The sequence below is a fragment of the Blennius ocellaris genome (assembly GCF_963422515.1).
Source record: "Blennius ocellaris genome assembly, chromosome: 11".
In the NCBI taxonomy this organism is placed as follows: Eukaryota; Metazoa; Chordata; class Actinopteri; order Blenniiformes; family Blenniidae; genus Blennius; species Blennius ocellaris.
The window spans coordinates 7,420,982-7,437,833 of NC_137660.1; the positions used below are offsets into that span (position 1 = coordinate 7,420,982).

Genomic DNA, 16,852 nt, shown 5'->3' on the forward strand with positions numbered 1-16,852 from the left:
TTTCTTTCCATGGGATGGCTGCAGGGCAGGATGTGGACGTTTGGTCCTCGGCTCTGACCCCCATGCCTCTCCGCTCCTTGTTGTGATCCTCTTTTAATCTCTCTGACAAAAGCCTCTTGCAGGAAGCTATGCCAGATATGTCCGGCCCGTCACGGCCTTTCCAGCAAGGCCGCTAAGGGAAGAATAACACAGTTTCACTGGACAATCCCCGATCGCCACCAACGGGGCCGAACCGAACAACAGAGGGTTTAACGGAGAGCACGGTTGTGCCGACTCCAGGGAATTCTTTCCATATTTTGCTCCTGGTGAGTCATTCCACGCCTGAGTGGACCTGGGCAAAACAAGAGCCGGCGAGGCCGGAAGAGCTCGGCGAAGTGAGCTCCTCCTGGCAGGATCCACGTCAGAACGTCACAGAGAAGACCATCGTGAGCCACAAAGTGGGGTCAGATCCTCTTTCCCAACGCTGGCAAACGTAACGCAGCAGCGTGGAGGTTTTATTCTAATAATTCATCCGCTCAGCCACATTTGTTGTACCTCCACCTTGGTACCGAAAGATGCGAAGGATCTGGCAACAAGGGTTCACTGCTCTCCTCAGAAAGTGTATCAGAGATTTGTCCCCCGTTTGCATTTGAAGAATCCCTGAAGCTCTGAGTGGCGAAATATTTTGGTCAGTTTAGTTGACTTTGTACATTTATAGTCTACAGTGTGTCGTGCAGAATAATGGTGTTTATGTGCTTTTAAAAAAAAAAGTTACAAAAGTTTTAAAAGGTTATAAAAAAAGTCAAGGCATTTCAGTGAGATTCAGGAGATTAGATGGAAAAGATTTAGAGTCACAAGTCAGACGTTGAGTTTTTTCAATAGTAAAGCTTACAGTTAGGGCTGGTTCAGGCCACCCTGGAACAGTTTCTTGGTAAGCTGCTGTAGGTTTAGTCTGCTGGGAGACCGACACTCTCACTCTCCATGAATCATCAATAAATGTCACTCATGTTTGTTTCTTTCATTATTATGCTTGCTTTATTCACACCACATTGTCACATAACTTTCAAATGAGTCAAGGAGAAGAAAAACAGATTACTCTTGAGTGGAAGGTCGAACGCCATTTGATGTGCTCTGAAGAGAGAAACTTACGGTGGCGCTGAAGTGCAAACCACAACAACAAATCACTAAACACAACAACAAATGGAAAAACACAACTGCAAATTGGAAAAACACAACAACAAATTCAAAAACACAACAACAAATGAAAAAACAGAACTGCAAATGGAAAAACACAACTGCAAATTCAAAAACACAACACAAATGAAAAAACACAACTGCAAATTGAAAAACACAACTGCAAATTCAAAAACACAACAAATTCAAAAACACAACTGCAAATTCAAAAACACAACTGCAAATTCAAAAACACAACACAAATGAAAAAACACAAAGACGGTAACTTAAACAGAAAAGGTTGGTACCAGTTGACAGCGAGAGGTCTCGCTGATTGGACGATGGGACAGTACCGCTTATGAACCGGAGGTCATTTCGCTTGTGGCGCGTTTAGTTTCAAGAGGAGAAAATATCGGGAAGGAAGGAGGAACAATGTTTTGTCCAAGCTGCGAGAAAGAGTTGGTAGAGGAGTCACCAAACTTTTTGAATTTCCAGTTATGTTTTTGAATTTTTTGCTGTGTTTAATGATTTGCTGTTGTGTTTTTGAATTTGCAGTTGTGTTTTTCAATTTGTTGTCGTGTTTAGTAATTTGTTGTTGTGGTTTGCACTTCAGGGCCACCGTAGAAACTATCTCAGTGTGACTCAGACAATAAAGAAGCAGAAGAAGTGTTTGTTTTCACGCGTTTGGATCGCAGCAGGTCAGGACCGTCTGAAGAAGAAGGTTATCTACTTCTATTACTGTGAAAAACAGCAACTCACAAACAAACAAACAAAAAAATAGAAGCGTGTGGATGAACAGGGCCAAAGAAATGCTGCCAGGGACAGCGTGGATGGGATATTTGTGACGGAAGGGCGCCCTCTGCAGGTCATGAAGAGAGCTTCAGCTGTTGCAGGACAGAACCTGTTCTACTGCACTCCGCTCGAAGAATGTACAACACTTTTGTTTTTTTTCCTCAAAAAATGTTATGCATACTCTTTATATTTCCTATAAATAGAAAAAAATACATCAGGTTAAATGTACAATTAAAATTTAATGTTCATAATCATCTAAATATGGTGTGTTCTCCACATCTCGTCATGCTTTTTCTATTTTACCAAAAAAAAAAAAAAAAACCCACAAAAGGCGAGTATTGTGTAAAAACGTGTATTTATGAGTGAAGTGATATTTTATGTTTGACAACATACAATTTAGCTATCAAAACGTTTTTTGTAATTACTGTAATCTGATTACTTTGGCCTGTAACATCACTAAAACATTGATTGTAGCAGAGCATGTGAAATGAGCGCAAAGCCAGTTGACCTCTTTTTCACATCAAAAATGTATCTCAAGTTATAGCTTTTTTTTAAAATTTTATTTCACTTGGACAGAGTTGATGAGAACGTCGACATAATACATCCACTTGGTCCAACAAATTGTGTGATGAAGTACATGTTGGGTGGCTCAAGGGTTGAGTCGGTCGCCCAATACCCAGAGGGTTGGCGGTTTGAATCCCACTCTTGTCATTTTTGTTGTATTCTTGCCTCGTATGAATGATGCATGAATGTTGGCGTTTGTCAGAGGTTGTTGGCGTGAAATCAGTTTATTTTTCTCTACAATTATCAGACATGCAACCATCCACAGTTGCAAATATGAACAGGTAATATTCCAGTTCTATAGTTACTTGGACTGTAATGTGCATTTGTAATTTGTCCCCCCCCACACACACACACACACACACACCTCCAATCTGTTGGCCTGTAGAAGTCTTCAAGGCTGCATGATGACCATCGCAGATTCCAGGTTATAGCACCTCTAGTGGTCACAAGATGAATCGTCACACGTTGTCGTGGACGTCGAGCTGAACTCCCAATTCAATCCAGAAAGTCGCGTTAAAAAAACAATTCACACGCCATTTTAACAAAATGTGAAACCTTTATTTCAGATGTCACTCTCTCCCTCTCTTTTTTACAAAACAACGAACAGCTCAGTGCACTTTGGAATGCTCCTCGGTTTCTTTGAATGGACCCAGAGTGTCGTCGTCTGTTCTTCCGGTGTGTTAAGACAGCAGCCGCTTGACGCCGAGTGATGACCCAAGACTCCTGCCCCAAAGTGCCCCCCCCCCCCCCCCCTCCCCCCACCAGCGACCCATCCCTCCCACCAGTCCATTTTTTTTTTTTTCTTTAAATCAATTTACTCTTTGGGGACGGCGAACGGTTTGTCCACCTCGATTTTGCCGCTGTCGGCGATGGTGACGTCTTTGAGAGGTTTGTCGCGGCCGTCCGTCTTCGTCTGCTCGATGGCGCGCACCACGTCCTGGAGGAAGGAAACGGCCATCAGAATGTCAAATAAACGGCATCCGGACAGCCTTTTTTGTTTTGTATAATCTACATTTCAGATGGATGCTGGAGACGAGGGCTGCAGCCAACGGTTATTTTAATAATCGATTAATCTGTCAATTATTTTTTTTATCGATTAATTGGTTAAAAAAACAATTCTAATTGTAGGACCAGTTGATATTGAATGAACGATATTGATTTAAAAGCACATAACTGAACTCATGCAGAGATGTGTATATATATATACACACACACACACCCACATGTATAAAAGATGTATGCAAAATAATGATTAAATAAGATTTAATGCACCACAGGGACCAGAGTTTCATCCTGAGTAACCAGACTGGTAAAACATTGCTATAATAAACTTTAAATTTACACTTTTTTACAAGTTTTTCTTTGTTGTTTTGCAGTGTATGGAATCAAATTGTCGATATTATTACAAGATCAAACAGTCGGTACTGAAAATGATTACAATCTCAACATACAAGTCAAATTTACTGAAACATTCTGGTGCAAAATACAATGAAATGTCAAAAAAAAAAAACCTGTATAAATCCTCTATAAGCTCCTTGCTTGGTGGGACCAGGTTGGAGGCCTTATGTTCTCTGCAGTGAAGTGGAAGTGAAACTAACGGAGAGGAGCTTCAGGGAGCAGCAAACCCCAAGTGAAGTAATGGAACCGACGCTCACCATGCCCTCCAGGATTTTGCCGAAGACGACGTGCTTCCCGTCGAGCCAAGTCGTCTGGACGGTGGTGATGAAGAACTGGGAGCCGTTGGTGTCCTTGCCGGCGTTGGCCATGCTGAGCCAGCCGGGGCCGTAGTGCTTCAGCTTGAAGTTCTCGTCGGGGAAACGGTCTCCGTAGATGCTCTTACCTTCGCGCACAAAACCAAACGGGAAATGAATAAATAAATGAATCGTTCACATTCCCCTGTTTGATCCGGACCAGAGTCTCTTCAGGGGGGGGGGAACATCGGTTTTACAAATTACGAACGATGTTTCCGGCAGGCGGGGTTGGAGGACGTGACGTAGCGCGCAATGCAACCTGGGTAGCAAGCAAACAAAAGCTAACCGCGCGAATCAGAAGAATTAAGCCGCAAAAATTAAAAAGTTGGAAACTATCTTACGGGCGGACGCGGAGTAGTGAGGAAGACTCATTGTTATCTGGTCTGAAGACTATATACACACACACATCTCGATTGTTTTTGGCTACCCGTTAGCCACGAGCTAACTAGCCTAGCCACCACAGGCTAAAGCAGCGCAAGCTCCGCTTTTGGGCCGGACTAATCGACGAGCCGTGTTTCTTCTTTACGTTCCTCTCTGGTCAGTGTTTGTGTGGGGCGACGGCGCCCCCAGACCAGCAGCTGGTGTCACTCTGACGTAAAACAACTCGGACTAACATTTTATTACAGGCTACGCAGTGCGACACAGAACTAATAGTCCTTGATATGACGCCCAGTTTGACAGCACAACGTCGAGGCTAAACGAAATTGGATGAATATCCGCTACGCAAATACCCACATTGTCGGGGGGGGGGGTCAAAAAACACAGATCTCACCTCCGGTGCCGTCTCCTCTGGTGAAGTCTCCACCCTGGATCATGAAGTCTTTGATGACTCGATGGAATTTGCTGCCCTTGTAGCCAAATCCTTTCTGTTCAGATCAAACAGGAGGAGAAGAAAAAAAAAAAAAGACGCCACTGAAAAGAGTCTATGGTGACGTGCCGCTTGCATTTTATACTTTAGACTCCATGAACTGGGGACATGGCAGCAGCTTGTAGGACACAGGTTTCTCACCTCTCCTGTTGCCAGGGCGACAAAGTTTTCAACCGTTTTGGGAACAGTTTTCCCGAAGAGCCCGATCACCACCGTTCCAAGTTCTTCATCTCCGACCTTAATCTTAAAGAAAACCTACCAAGGAAAAGCAACACAGTCAACAAGGCACTCATATATATACCATATAAATGTGGCATATATATATATATATATATATATACCACATTTATAAATGATATTTTACATTTGAAAATCAGTAGCTTCATTAAAGGGGTCATATCAACACTTTCACATGGTCTCGCTGGTCCAAAAACGTTAGTCAAATTTTATTACCCCAAAGTTTATTTTCCGTGATTTTCATCCATTTGAATATTGGATCATAGGAGCTGCATTCAGAATCTGCTGTGTCTGTGTGAGCTGGACTGGCTCCGCCCACACATGCCCATCTGTGGGAAGAGGAGGAAGTACTTCCCCTCGTGGTGCCATGTGCCAGGGCAGATTGTGGGAGGGTCAAAGGGAGGAGCGTACATCGATTGTGATTGGCTAAACCCCGAGATGACGCTATATAGGGTTTGATTTCTGATTGGCTGGTTGGAGCAACACACTTTTTAAAACCTGGAACAGGCCAGGGGAGAGAGAGGACACACGTTCTTCACTTCTGGGGCGTCGTTCCAGGTATGGGGGGAGGATTACTGTTGGAAAACTGTTGGGGAGTGAATTTTGCATCATATGACCCCTTTAAAAAGTGCAGTTTAGTTCCCCAAGTCGCCCTCTTGTTCTAGTCATGGTCAAGAGGAACCATGTTCATTTCCCTCTACATAAAATTACTTAATGGTTTGTGAAACTCATGTTTTAAGAGAAAACACTACATTTCTGCAGCCGTACCTGGAGGCTGGTGTAAAATTGCATGCACACAATAGCCAATCAGAATCAAACAGAGAGACAGATGATTTTATCTTAAAAAAAAAAGGGGGGGGAATTCAAGGAAAGCATAAATGCCCAAAAGTTTCACGTGAATGAAACCAGGACCCTTGGAGGAATTAAAACAAAACAGCACAATAAGTGAATATCCTGTTCGTCATTCCTCGAGTAGAAAAAAAAAAAAATGCCTGCAGGACATTCTGCTTAGTCAAATTTGCCCTGTCACCCTGGATTACATGTCCGTTTGCTTTGGGGTTAGATTAGGGGTTAGACGCACAGGTCAGATTAAACCCGTCTTGATAGGACGCAGTGATTTTCTTATGAGGGAGGATTTTAGGCCCGAGCAGCTTCACGTGAACAGCTAGAGGCAGAGGAGCGTCGAATAACGATGTGCATGAATACAAGCTGGAAATCCCGGCGTCCAGCCAGAGGATCGGTTCAGTTATCGAGGATCGTGTTTGTGCTTTGGAGGAAGAAGTGAGGGTTAAAAACCGAGGGCCATCTTAGTGACGTGGCTCTGCAGCACCCGGTTAGCACGGCGGGCTAGCTGCGAGCTAGCGGCCGGGATGAACCGATTCCTCCCTCCAGGACCGGGAGCTAGCGGCCGGCTAACGCCCCCTACCTTGGCCGTTACTTTGGGGCCCTTCTTCTCCGCGGACGATCCTCCGGGGAAGGTGAAGAAGATCAGGGATCCCACGATGACCGTGACAGCAACAAGGAACTTCATCCTCCTCTCGCACAGTCTAACCATCAACAAAGGAGCCAAACGACCCGGAGGGGACGGCCTGCCAGTCCTGCTACCTCTTTATAGGCCGGGGGGCGGGGGGCGGGGGGCGGGAGTGCCGGGGCCGTGTATCCGGGGGACGGAGAGCCGTATCCGGGGAGGAGACTGCTGCCGCGGCCGCTTCTCCTCCGCGCTGTGGCTCCGAGCTGCCAAGCTTCGCGGTCTCCACGACAGCACCGGGGGCGGGGCTTAGGGACGCACAGAGCTCCGATTGGCTCAGCAAGCGGGAGGCCATTCAGCCAATCAGAGGCAGACGCGTGAGAGCGCTCAGGAATGTGCGCAGTTATCCAGGAAATCCAACTTGTTCTGACACGCAACGGACGGAGGAAGAGCTGTGTGATTCAACGTCGTTAATTCATGACTTCACAAAATAAAATGTCTTTTTTCCCCCCCTAACATGAGCCTTGATAAGTGGGAAGAGAAAATCGTGAAATCCTGCTGGTCATTATGTCTATATACCACTGTTGTCTCTGTTGCACTTTCAACAAATTCATATAGAAAACTTTGTTTGAAGGAGTAGATCCTTCCCCCCTTATTTATTTTGAATCATGAAAAAAAAAATTAGGAAAAGGTTTCCCCTTGACTCATATTTTTCTATTTGAGAGCCTCTGCCTTACAGCAATATTGTACATGTATGGTATTTGGAAAATAATGCTAATGAGAATCCAAGAAGGAACAAAAAAAGGTGTACCTGATTTATGGAGGCATGAAAAACAAAAAAATTGGAGATGATTTCTATTGAAAATTGTTCATTTTAAATGTTTAAATGGGGACAAACAGGTAAATAATCCACACAAACACAACCAAACAAGACTGTGTACACTTTTTTTTTTTTTTTTTAATGACAAACTACAAATAAATGAGACTTGTCAACAGTTACATCATAACATGAGACACGGAGTGTGTAATGAGAAACAGATTGTACTTGCTAAACATCGGGCTTCGCAGTTAAGGTTACATTCACCTGCAACGTCTACTAGTGCAAAAAAAAAAAACAAAAAACACTTCTGTTTTGACAAAATGCAGAGTTCCTTTTCCTTGTACGTTTGCATTAAGACTCCATTATTATTGTTATTGCATGCCTTTTTGAGGCAGTTTTGAGGTATACAAACACAGTTCTGACACTTAAGTACTGTACGACTACCACAATGCAGGTGCGTCAACTAACAACTGGTCAGGAGGCGGGGTGGCTTTCTGAGCTGAGGAGGCTCACGGTGGATCGATGGGCAGTGTCGTCACGGGGCAACTCCAAGATCATTTTGAGCACTTCTGGCTGATGAATTTGAAGAACTTGAGATTCGTGGTCGTTTTCCCGGACTCTAACAACTGTTCCTCCAGTAAGTTGCTAGAAAATGACAGTTGGGTTTTGCCGTAACAGGATGACCATACTTTCTGGACAATAAAACACACCTATAATTTGCACTAGTGTACAAGATATCCATTTCTGCATAAATAATCTTCGGCAAACAAGCTGTCTATAAATCTTTGCTTAAATTGAGATCTGTAGCTATTTCTTTTCGATATTTTTCTTGCGATATCAGTGAAATACGGTAATCTTGGAGGTCGTAGTTAGTTTAGCAGCATTCTGTTGTCACAGTACCACCTAGTGGTTGCTATCGAGTGGTCACTGATAAGTAAATCCCTTCTTATCGTAAATATTGAGCCACATGACCAGCAAAATAAGCAGCCGTGTGACCTATAGTCTGGAAAATACGGTAGTTAATTTCTGGTCTGTATGTTTTTAAAGGGTATCGGATAAGATGTACGTTAATAAAGGCTCAGTAGGGCTTTGCATTTCGTCCGACAACACAGGATGCGTTAGCATGTCAGGATTTCTCAAGTTTGGATTTCTCTTAAAAAAAAAAAAAAAAGAGTGCTGACAAGTGGATAAAGGCCCCGTTTACACAAGTTTCAAGTTTTCATTTCGGAGAAGTTTAGCGTCTTCATGGCAATGTCAGTTGACACAGAAATGACACAAACCCTGAAAATATCACTTTCATGTTGGGCCACTCGCGGGTGCCGTGGGTTATTTCTGTCATGAAACCACACACACTTGTGCAGAGAACAATACGCTATAAACAACAACAATGGTGGTGGACGTCTGTATGGACAGACGAAGCAGGGTTACTATTTCCGGGTGGAAACGCCCAGGTCCCATACGAAAACGGACACGCAAAACTCAACAAAAGCTTAGAATTTTCACTTGAAAATGTCATGTAAACACACAGAGAGACCGAAGACGATGTCGGGGCCAGTATCCACAAACAAAACCCCAAAACGTAAAATAGAATTTCTTTGAATGAGGGTAAAAAGTCAGCAGATCCAGAACAGAGCAGGTTTTTGGATCTGTTGACTGTTAATAGGCTTTTTGATCCCATCAACTTTGCATGAAGAGAGAAACGGTAAGACGCTGAGGCTGTACAATTAAGAACAGATAGGAGCAAAAGTACAGTAACCCTGATAAAATGTGGCTTACGGCTGCTTTAATCGAGCAGATCTATGTTAATTAGCTCGCCGAGTGTCACTACGTACACATACGAGGATCCGCTCCATAATCTGAGAGTTTTTAAGTGTGATTAAAGAAGAAAGGAAAGATGTTGCGTTTCCAAACATCTTTAAGTTTTGGGAGTGTTTTTGGTCAAAAAACATAAAAAAAAAAAAAAAAAAAGCAGTCATCACATCCTCTCGGGACAAATAAGAAACAACATCAAGTATAGAGAGAGGAGTTACGACACGTGTTCCGAGTCAGACGCTGAGAAATACTGTGGTGGGATGACTTCTGGAGGTTTTCTCCCGACGAGAAGCCGACGACACGGCGGTTACCGCGGCGACCGGAGCACTTCCAGTTCGTCCCACGACTCGATGATGACAAAGTGTTGTTCTCTCAAGGCACGGCATACTGGAGATATGCAGGTCAAGGTCAATTAGCTGAGCCCGGGGAATTCTTTGGAGTTTTGTGTCGATGGCTTCGAGGAGCTCTGCGCCGTGCATAGAGTCGCTTCTCCTCGCCGCTGGCTCAGGCCCAGCCTGGGGGGAGGAGGAGGAGGAGGAGGAGGAGGAGGAGGAGGAGGAGGCGGCGGGCCGAGTCACGTGGCTCCCGGCCCCTCTCCGGCACAGCGGCCTCAGAACGGCTGCGGGCCCCTCGCCTCGGAGTAAACTAGTCCCTCCGCCGAGATGGCGTCCCCGAGCCCGACCGTCCGAAGCGGGTGCCTGCACACCAGCACCGGCGTGAAGTGGAAGGTGACGTTCCCGCGGCGCCACACGGTGACGGGCTCGGCGGGGTCGAGGCTCAGCGCCTCCCGCGGCTCGCCGTGGGAGCTGGAGAACTCCAGCGGCGCCCTGAGCTCCACCTTGCCGACGTCCACCGAGCGCAGGCCGCACGCCTGGCTGCTGGCCACGCGGGCCCCCGCCATCACCGCCGCCGCCTGGTTGCCCCAGTGGCCCTCCACCGTGGCCAGGATGTGGTAGGCCAGCGTGTGGAAGTGGACGCGCGTGAGGTCGGCCTCCGACGACGGGTCGCTGCGGCCGTGCCGCTCCAGGATCCACAGCAGGATGTCGCTGACGCGCCCCACGTCGGGGACGCCCTTCCAGGCGGGCAGCTCGGCGTGCGGCCCCGCCCCCGCCTGGGACAGGAAGAGCAGCTCCTGCTCGTTCAGCCCGATGGAGCTGACGAGGGGCATAACCTGCTAACGAGAAGCAGAGAGAGGAAGGCTTTAGTCACATCGGTGGAGCTCCGGGTGGCGGTGGGGGGAGGGGGGGAGGGGGGAGGGGCACGTCTTCCTTTCGCCACATGTACCTCCTGCATGATGCTGTTCATGAAGTCTTTGTCGGTCAGGCTCGCCAGCTCCAGGTGGATGGGGATGTCTCTGGGGATGTCAGCTATGGCCGCCACCGCCTGCGGACGAGACAAAGTGACGGTCAACGCAAACCCCCGCGTCCAATGACCACGCTGCTTTTTCTGATTCATGTTTGGATGGTTTTTTTTTAGTTTGTTCCCTCAGAAACTACTGCAATTTATAGACATGTGCTAGAAATGCGTTTGTGAAATATTAAATGTTGAGATCAAGATGTCAAAATGCTGCAATTTGAACTGAATTAATAGTGTTTTTAACGGAAGGTTTACTGCCGACGTCCCGATACAGCAGACGTTTCAGCAAAATTGAACTGTGAACATACATACAAAGTAAACTTGATGTCGGCAGCTGGATTTTAAATACACAAAATGTGCAGCTGGCAAATGTTTGAAAAAAAAAAAAGTCTCTAATCTGAAAGTGATAAAATAACATGCAGCCCTGAGTAGTAGTAGAAATGAGAAATTGCTGGTGTCTGGTTGGTTGAGAGGTGATTAACTCTTTCTTCATGTGTAAACGACTGAAAAGGAAGCGACGAGACTTTGGAATAAAGAGGGGGACCTCCTTCAGCCGCTGCTCCCACAGCGCCCGGCCCTGCCCCTCCATCATGTGCAGCCCCGACAGGACCACCAGGTCGGGCTGGAACTCCTCCAGACTGGCCACGAAGGTCTCCAGCGAGCTCATGCCACCGTTGGACACGTCGTGGGAGAAGATGAAGCGGTTGGCTTGCGGCGCCTGCGTGGAGCCCCACTGTTCACCTGCGGGGGGGGGGGGGAACACATCGCTCTGTCACCTGCCCAATCTCACAGAGGAGACGGACACCCGCCGGGCGGCTCACCTGCTTTGTATTCCAGGATGAGGTGGTACTCGTCCGTCTCCTGCAGGGACTCCGGGGGGACGACGATCTGCTCGTCCAGCATCTCGTGGAGTTTCGGACCGACCGGGCCGCACAGCAGCACCTGTGGGCGGGAGACAGTCACGCTGAGGGAAGGTTCTGTAGGTTCTATGAAGAACTTAAGAGAAGGGATTTGAGACGGGCACCATCAGGTCGGGGTAGGTGGCGAACTTCTGGCCGATGAGGGCGGCGTTTCCTCCCACGTACAGCTGCAGGAGCACAACAGAACCGTCAGACAAGCGACCACAGACCTGATGGCATCGGCGAAGCTCTGGGTGGGGGGGGCGAGCCTTGCCTTCGCACCGGGGTACTCCGCGGCGGCGCGGGCGATCCTGTGGAAGACCTCCTGGTCGCTGAAGAAGCGCTCGGCCGCCGCCCCGCGGCCCATGTAGTGGATGAAGGCCTCCTTCAGGTCCTCTTTGGAGTGCAGCACTTCGTGGTCTGAGCCGGCGCCGGGGTCCACAGCCAGCGCCTGCAGGAGGCCCACGCCCGACACCACCACGTCCACGCAGGCGTTCACCCTGCAGACACAGTCACCCCGTCACTGTGGCCCCGCCTTCATTCCCTCCTGTCACTGTAGCCCCGCCTTCATTCCCTCCTGTCACTGTAGCCCCACCTTCATTCCCTCCTGTCACTGTGGCCCCGCCTTCATTCACCCTATCACTTCTTCAACTTCAGCTTTTCCCCCCCGTGCAATAAAATCCTGTTTCTGTCTGATCATCGCTCTCTGTTTGACGATGCAATGTGGGGGATATAGATTTACCCTGAACCGTGACAGACGCTCGCTCTCTCTCTCTCTCTCTCTCTCCACACCACGACGGGAACAAAAACAGAGACATGAAGCGTCGCCGCCCAGTGACTCACCCCACTGCCACTTTGCTCCACTGCCGGCTGGGTAGGGTTATGAGCGCCTCCCAGGCGGAGGAGATCACCTCCTCCAGGCTGCTCGGCGGCGGCGCGGACGTCTGGAGGCCTGGCAGGCTGACGTAGCGCAGGATGTGCTCCGGCAGCTCCGGGCTGCCGTAGTAGAAATATCCAACGGCCAACGCCAGCAGGGCCGCTGCTGAAGCCTTCCTCCACATGATGCTCCCACACACACTCCTGTGCACACACACACACACACACACACACACACACACACACACACACACACACACACACACACACACACACACACACACACACACACACACACACACACACACACACACACACACACACACACAACACAAGGGCCGGTCAGTCCTTCCCGTCACATCACACTCATCGCTTTGTGTTGCCGCCGCTTTCTCAGGAGCCGGAAGACACTCGCCGGACGAACTGCACACGACAGGTTGAAGAATAGATTTCTCCGATTCCACAGTCGACCCTCAACAGAAACAAAACACAGCATCGAAAGAAACTAAAGAAACAATAGCTGCTTCCTCCTTTTGGCCACTAGGTGGCAGTGTGGCGAAACACCGACAGCAAGAGCTTCCAGAGAGAAAGTCAGTGATGCCAAGCCTGAACAAACAAAACAAACCAGAAAGTGACCGACAGACGCATCCAGACGAAACATTTACTGTAGTTCACCTGCCAGGCCACAAGTTGGCGCTGTTGGTTGTTTTTTGTAAATAAAACACACACACGCACACATATCGGAGAGGAATTAAAACAAAATTCCTCAATGGAAAATATAGGACACGTTTGTGCCATAATAAAATGAAATTGAGTGATCGGTGTCGTGACGTCCATTTATATTGTCGTATAATCTCACGGGGTTACACAATAACATATCGGGGACTTTCTGGCTGTGGTTGCTTGGAGCCGGGTGGATGTCTTTGAATTCTTTACATTTTCTGGAAATACTTTGTCTTCCATCGCTGCTCTTCAGGATTTCTCGACATTTGCTGTTGGACAGACGCTGCAAACTCCACCCCTCCCATGTGAACATGAACACTTATCGTGATCGGGTATGTCTGGGTGAGTTAACCAGGTAAAGGACAGATATCCTGGGTGTGTTTATCACAGTGCTCTTTCTCTCGCTCCTAAATTGCACCAGCAGTTTATTTTACCCCTCCATCACATGTTCACCCGCAGCTTCTCAGAAATGTAAACATCTTGTTCATGTTTTTGTTGTACATTTTTCCATAATTTGCTTTTGACCTTTGCTTTGTGGCCACGAGATATTAAACACTTAATACTGTCAATTCATGAAAACTTAAAAATGAGCGAACCACCTCATGTGGTGAATTGATTGCACTTATTTTTTTGCATTTAAATTGTAATTTTTTTTTATTTTCAGAGCAATGAAACAAATCATTGCCAGTGTTTTGTGACGTGTACATTGCGCGTGTTGATATGACAGTGACTATATGCAATGTATGGTCCCCTGAAGGTTTTTTTTAGACCTGATCAAGTCTCTTTAAATAGAAATCGAGTTCTAGAAGCAGATTAAACATTTAATGGACTTGTGAAAAATCAGACACGAGATCTTTTAAACTCCACCGCTTCGATTTAGTTTCAAGTGAACTTTAATTCTTGGAGTGGACACTTCCAACTGAACAATCAGGCCCTTCCAATGGCTGAATTTAAGAAAAGTTTAGTGGATCGTTCGCAGTTTGAAGCAAACGTGTGGAGAGGCAGAGCTCCAGATATGTTACAGGAGGAAGGGTTCACCGGGGGCAGACCTGCAGCTCCTGTCCCCGGTAAGAGGGAGGGCTCACCGGGGGCAGACCTGCAGCTCCTGTCCCCGGTAAGAGGGAGGGCTCACCGGGGGCAGACCTGCAGCTCCTGTCCCCGGTAAGAGGGAGGGCTCACCGGGTTAAGTTACTGCTAACGTGGACACGTTCGGTCTGCTAAGCTAACAGGCTAACAGCAGCAGCGGTCTCTTTGCTACTTTCTTCCAGATAAGCTGACGCGAGCCAGACAGGTTCAGCCAATTTAGCGACGTAATCCGACACGCAGGCACCTTAAGTCGACCTCAGGTTTTTTTTTGGGGGGGGGGTTCGGGGGGGAGGGAAGCAGCCAAAAGCCGACGCACAGTTGTGAGTAGTTAGCGGCACGTACCGACACCGTGCGGGCTTCAAGTTAGTTTTACTCCGGAAGAGGAACCGGGGTCCGGCGCAGGCACTCTGTGGGCACCCAGTCCGGTGGATCCCGCCGGTGGAAGGACAGCTCGGTGAAGAAGTGAGCGTCAGTAGGTACCAGTCATTGGAGGAGCAGGAGGAGGAGGAGGAGGAGGAGGTGGAGGAGGGGCGGTGGAGGAGGAGGGCGGAGGAACACCGGAGGATCAGCACCGCCAGCACAGAGCAGCGGCTTCCGTCCGCCGCTTTTTGCGCATGCGCCGCTCCGGGCTGCGTGCTGCGTTCAAGTAAAGCTTGTGATTGACAGGACAGGAAACTTAATCTCAGCTGCTATTTCAACCAAGCATATTCATCCTTGTGCATGTATTAGATTATGACCATCCTGATGTAAACTGTGCAGTCACACTTCACTAAAATGTACATTAGCTGTTTGTATCTGTTGTTTATGAGCATCAGCAAATTAAACGAAAAATCAGAGCTTTTGAAATGAGTAACATTCACTGTAGTAATGTGAGTAAATTCATTTGTATGTGATTTAACTACGATTAGAAGCACTTCTAAAAGCTTAACTTGGACCAATGTAGGCTATTTGTATGTACCGAGTGCAGGCTGAGGTGAACACTGATTTTCACCATGACACGTAAAGGTCGCACCATCATAGTACACGACGTTTTGAACAGTGTCAAACTCAGGCCATTAACACGTCAAGAAAAACTATTTTTAACAACTCCAGATACAAGCCATTTCTTAGTGCAAATAAGGAGTCTATAAACATGTTGATGCAATTCAACATATTTGAATAAATACTCACTTTATTTCGAGCAGGAACAATAGAGAAAGTCAGGGTACTCCCAGCTATGAGAAATTCAAAATTCTCCAAATAGATTGGAAGGAGACACGAGTGCCTGGAGAAGATGCCAGGCCTGGACTCTATACCCACAGCCTTCTTGTTGTGATGCAAGAGTTTTTAACCACAACACTAATCTAAACAAGTTCAAATAAATCCAGACTCTGAGCAATTTTATTATTGAAGCATTTTTAAAATGGACTTCCTACAAAACCCTGAAATGTCCAGAATTATATCCTTAAGTTCTATCTTTAATCATGTTGCCAGATCTGCTGAAAGAACTGAAATTCTTTGATTTCATCCTCAGATAATGGAATTTTCTGCACCCTATGCATGCATTTGTCCCCTCACAAATTCGTTGTAACACTATTATGATGCTATTGCCACTTCACAAGTGACCATTATCTGCAATCCTCATAAAATACAAAAAAAGAGTATTATTTTCTACAAAAATAAATAATAGAGGGCAATATATGTGCAATAATAACAGGAATAGTGAAAAAGAAAAAAGAAAAGTACTCGTGAAAGTTAGAAAGTATCACGATGAAGCCTTGTGGCATTAAAGAGGGAAGATTATTTTGTGTTTTACATCAAAATCCCATCTGCTTTGTTTGGGAAACCGCATTTTAAAAAAAAAGGTGTACCGAGCCTCCTGAGTGCGTCACATTTAAATTATCTTCACCGTAGACGGTAGCTTCACAGGAAAATCTGGGAATACGTTTCACTGTTAAAGATTTCTGTAGAAAGTGTCACATCGCTGACATATATTTAGGTCAACCAAGAAGTTATTGTAACTTTCTTTCCTGTTCAGTATTTTGAAGATCAAACTCGGCTTTTGTATGATTTTCCACCTTCACCTCCTCTCAAGTGTTCTCCGAGTGTCATCTGAAATATTAATCAATCTGTTGGGCGGTACAACAGTGCAGTTCTTTATGTATATTCTACTGTTCTATGTTCTTCTGCACATAGGGGCACAGGATTCTTTCTGATCGTGCAAATGCTTGAATTACATTAAAATGATCCTGTGGCTTCTCATCCATGTGAATTAGTCATATTTCTTTGCTCAGATGTATAAATTACTAGACGAAAGTAAGCAACGAGTGAAATAATTGTCTGGATGATAATGTGCAGAGTCTACAGCGTATATGGTATAAATGTTTTGAGTTTAAATTTAAATAAAAATGTTTTACTTTTTTTTTTTTAAATGTCCCCACATATTAGTGTCTATATTGTACAGTGAAC

At 46.5% G+C, this 16,852-nt stretch overlaps 2 protein-coding genes across 3 annotated transcripts; both read right to left on the reverse strand.

Annotated features, from left to right (window-relative positions):
* Positions 1-3,297: 3,297 nt before the first annotated feature.
* On the reverse strand, positions 3,298-6,989 carry ppib (peptidylprolyl isomerase B (cyclophilin B)). The gene is made up of 5 exons (XM_080505382.1): positions 6,791-6,989; positions 5,269-5,382; positions 5,032-5,125; positions 4,164-4,348; positions 3,298-3,445 (listed from the first exon to the last, which is right to left on the reverse strand). The coding sequence occupies exons 1-5, from the start codon at positions 6,917-6,919 to the stop codon at positions 3,323-3,325; spliced, it is 645 nt and encodes a 214-aa protein (XP_080361508.1). The 5' UTR covers positions 6,920-6,989; the 3' UTR covers positions 3,298-3,322.
* A 783-nt stretch (positions 6,990-7,772) lies between these two features.
* adpgk (ADP-dependent glucokinase) lies at positions 7,773-14,853 on the reverse strand. 2 transcript variants are annotated; one of them, XM_080505218.1, is made up of 8 exons: positions 14,747-14,853; positions 12,563-12,799; positions 11,994-12,219; positions 11,845-11,907; positions 11,642-11,762; positions 11,365-11,561; positions 10,749-10,847; positions 7,773-10,635 (listed from the first exon to the last, which is right to left on the reverse strand). In XM_080505218.1, the coding sequence occupies exons 2-8, from the start codon at positions 12,778-12,780 to the stop codon at positions 10,075-10,077; spliced, it is 1,485 nt and encodes a 494-aa protein (XP_080361344.1). In that variant the 5' UTR covers positions 12,781-12,799; positions 14,747-14,853; the 3' UTR covers positions 7,773-10,074. The 2 variants fall into 2 exon arrangements, with proteins under 2 accessions (XP_080361344.1, XP_080361343.1); XM_080505217.1 differs by having other exon boundaries at positions 7,773-10,638.
* Positions 14,854-16,852: the final 1,999 nt, after the last annotated feature.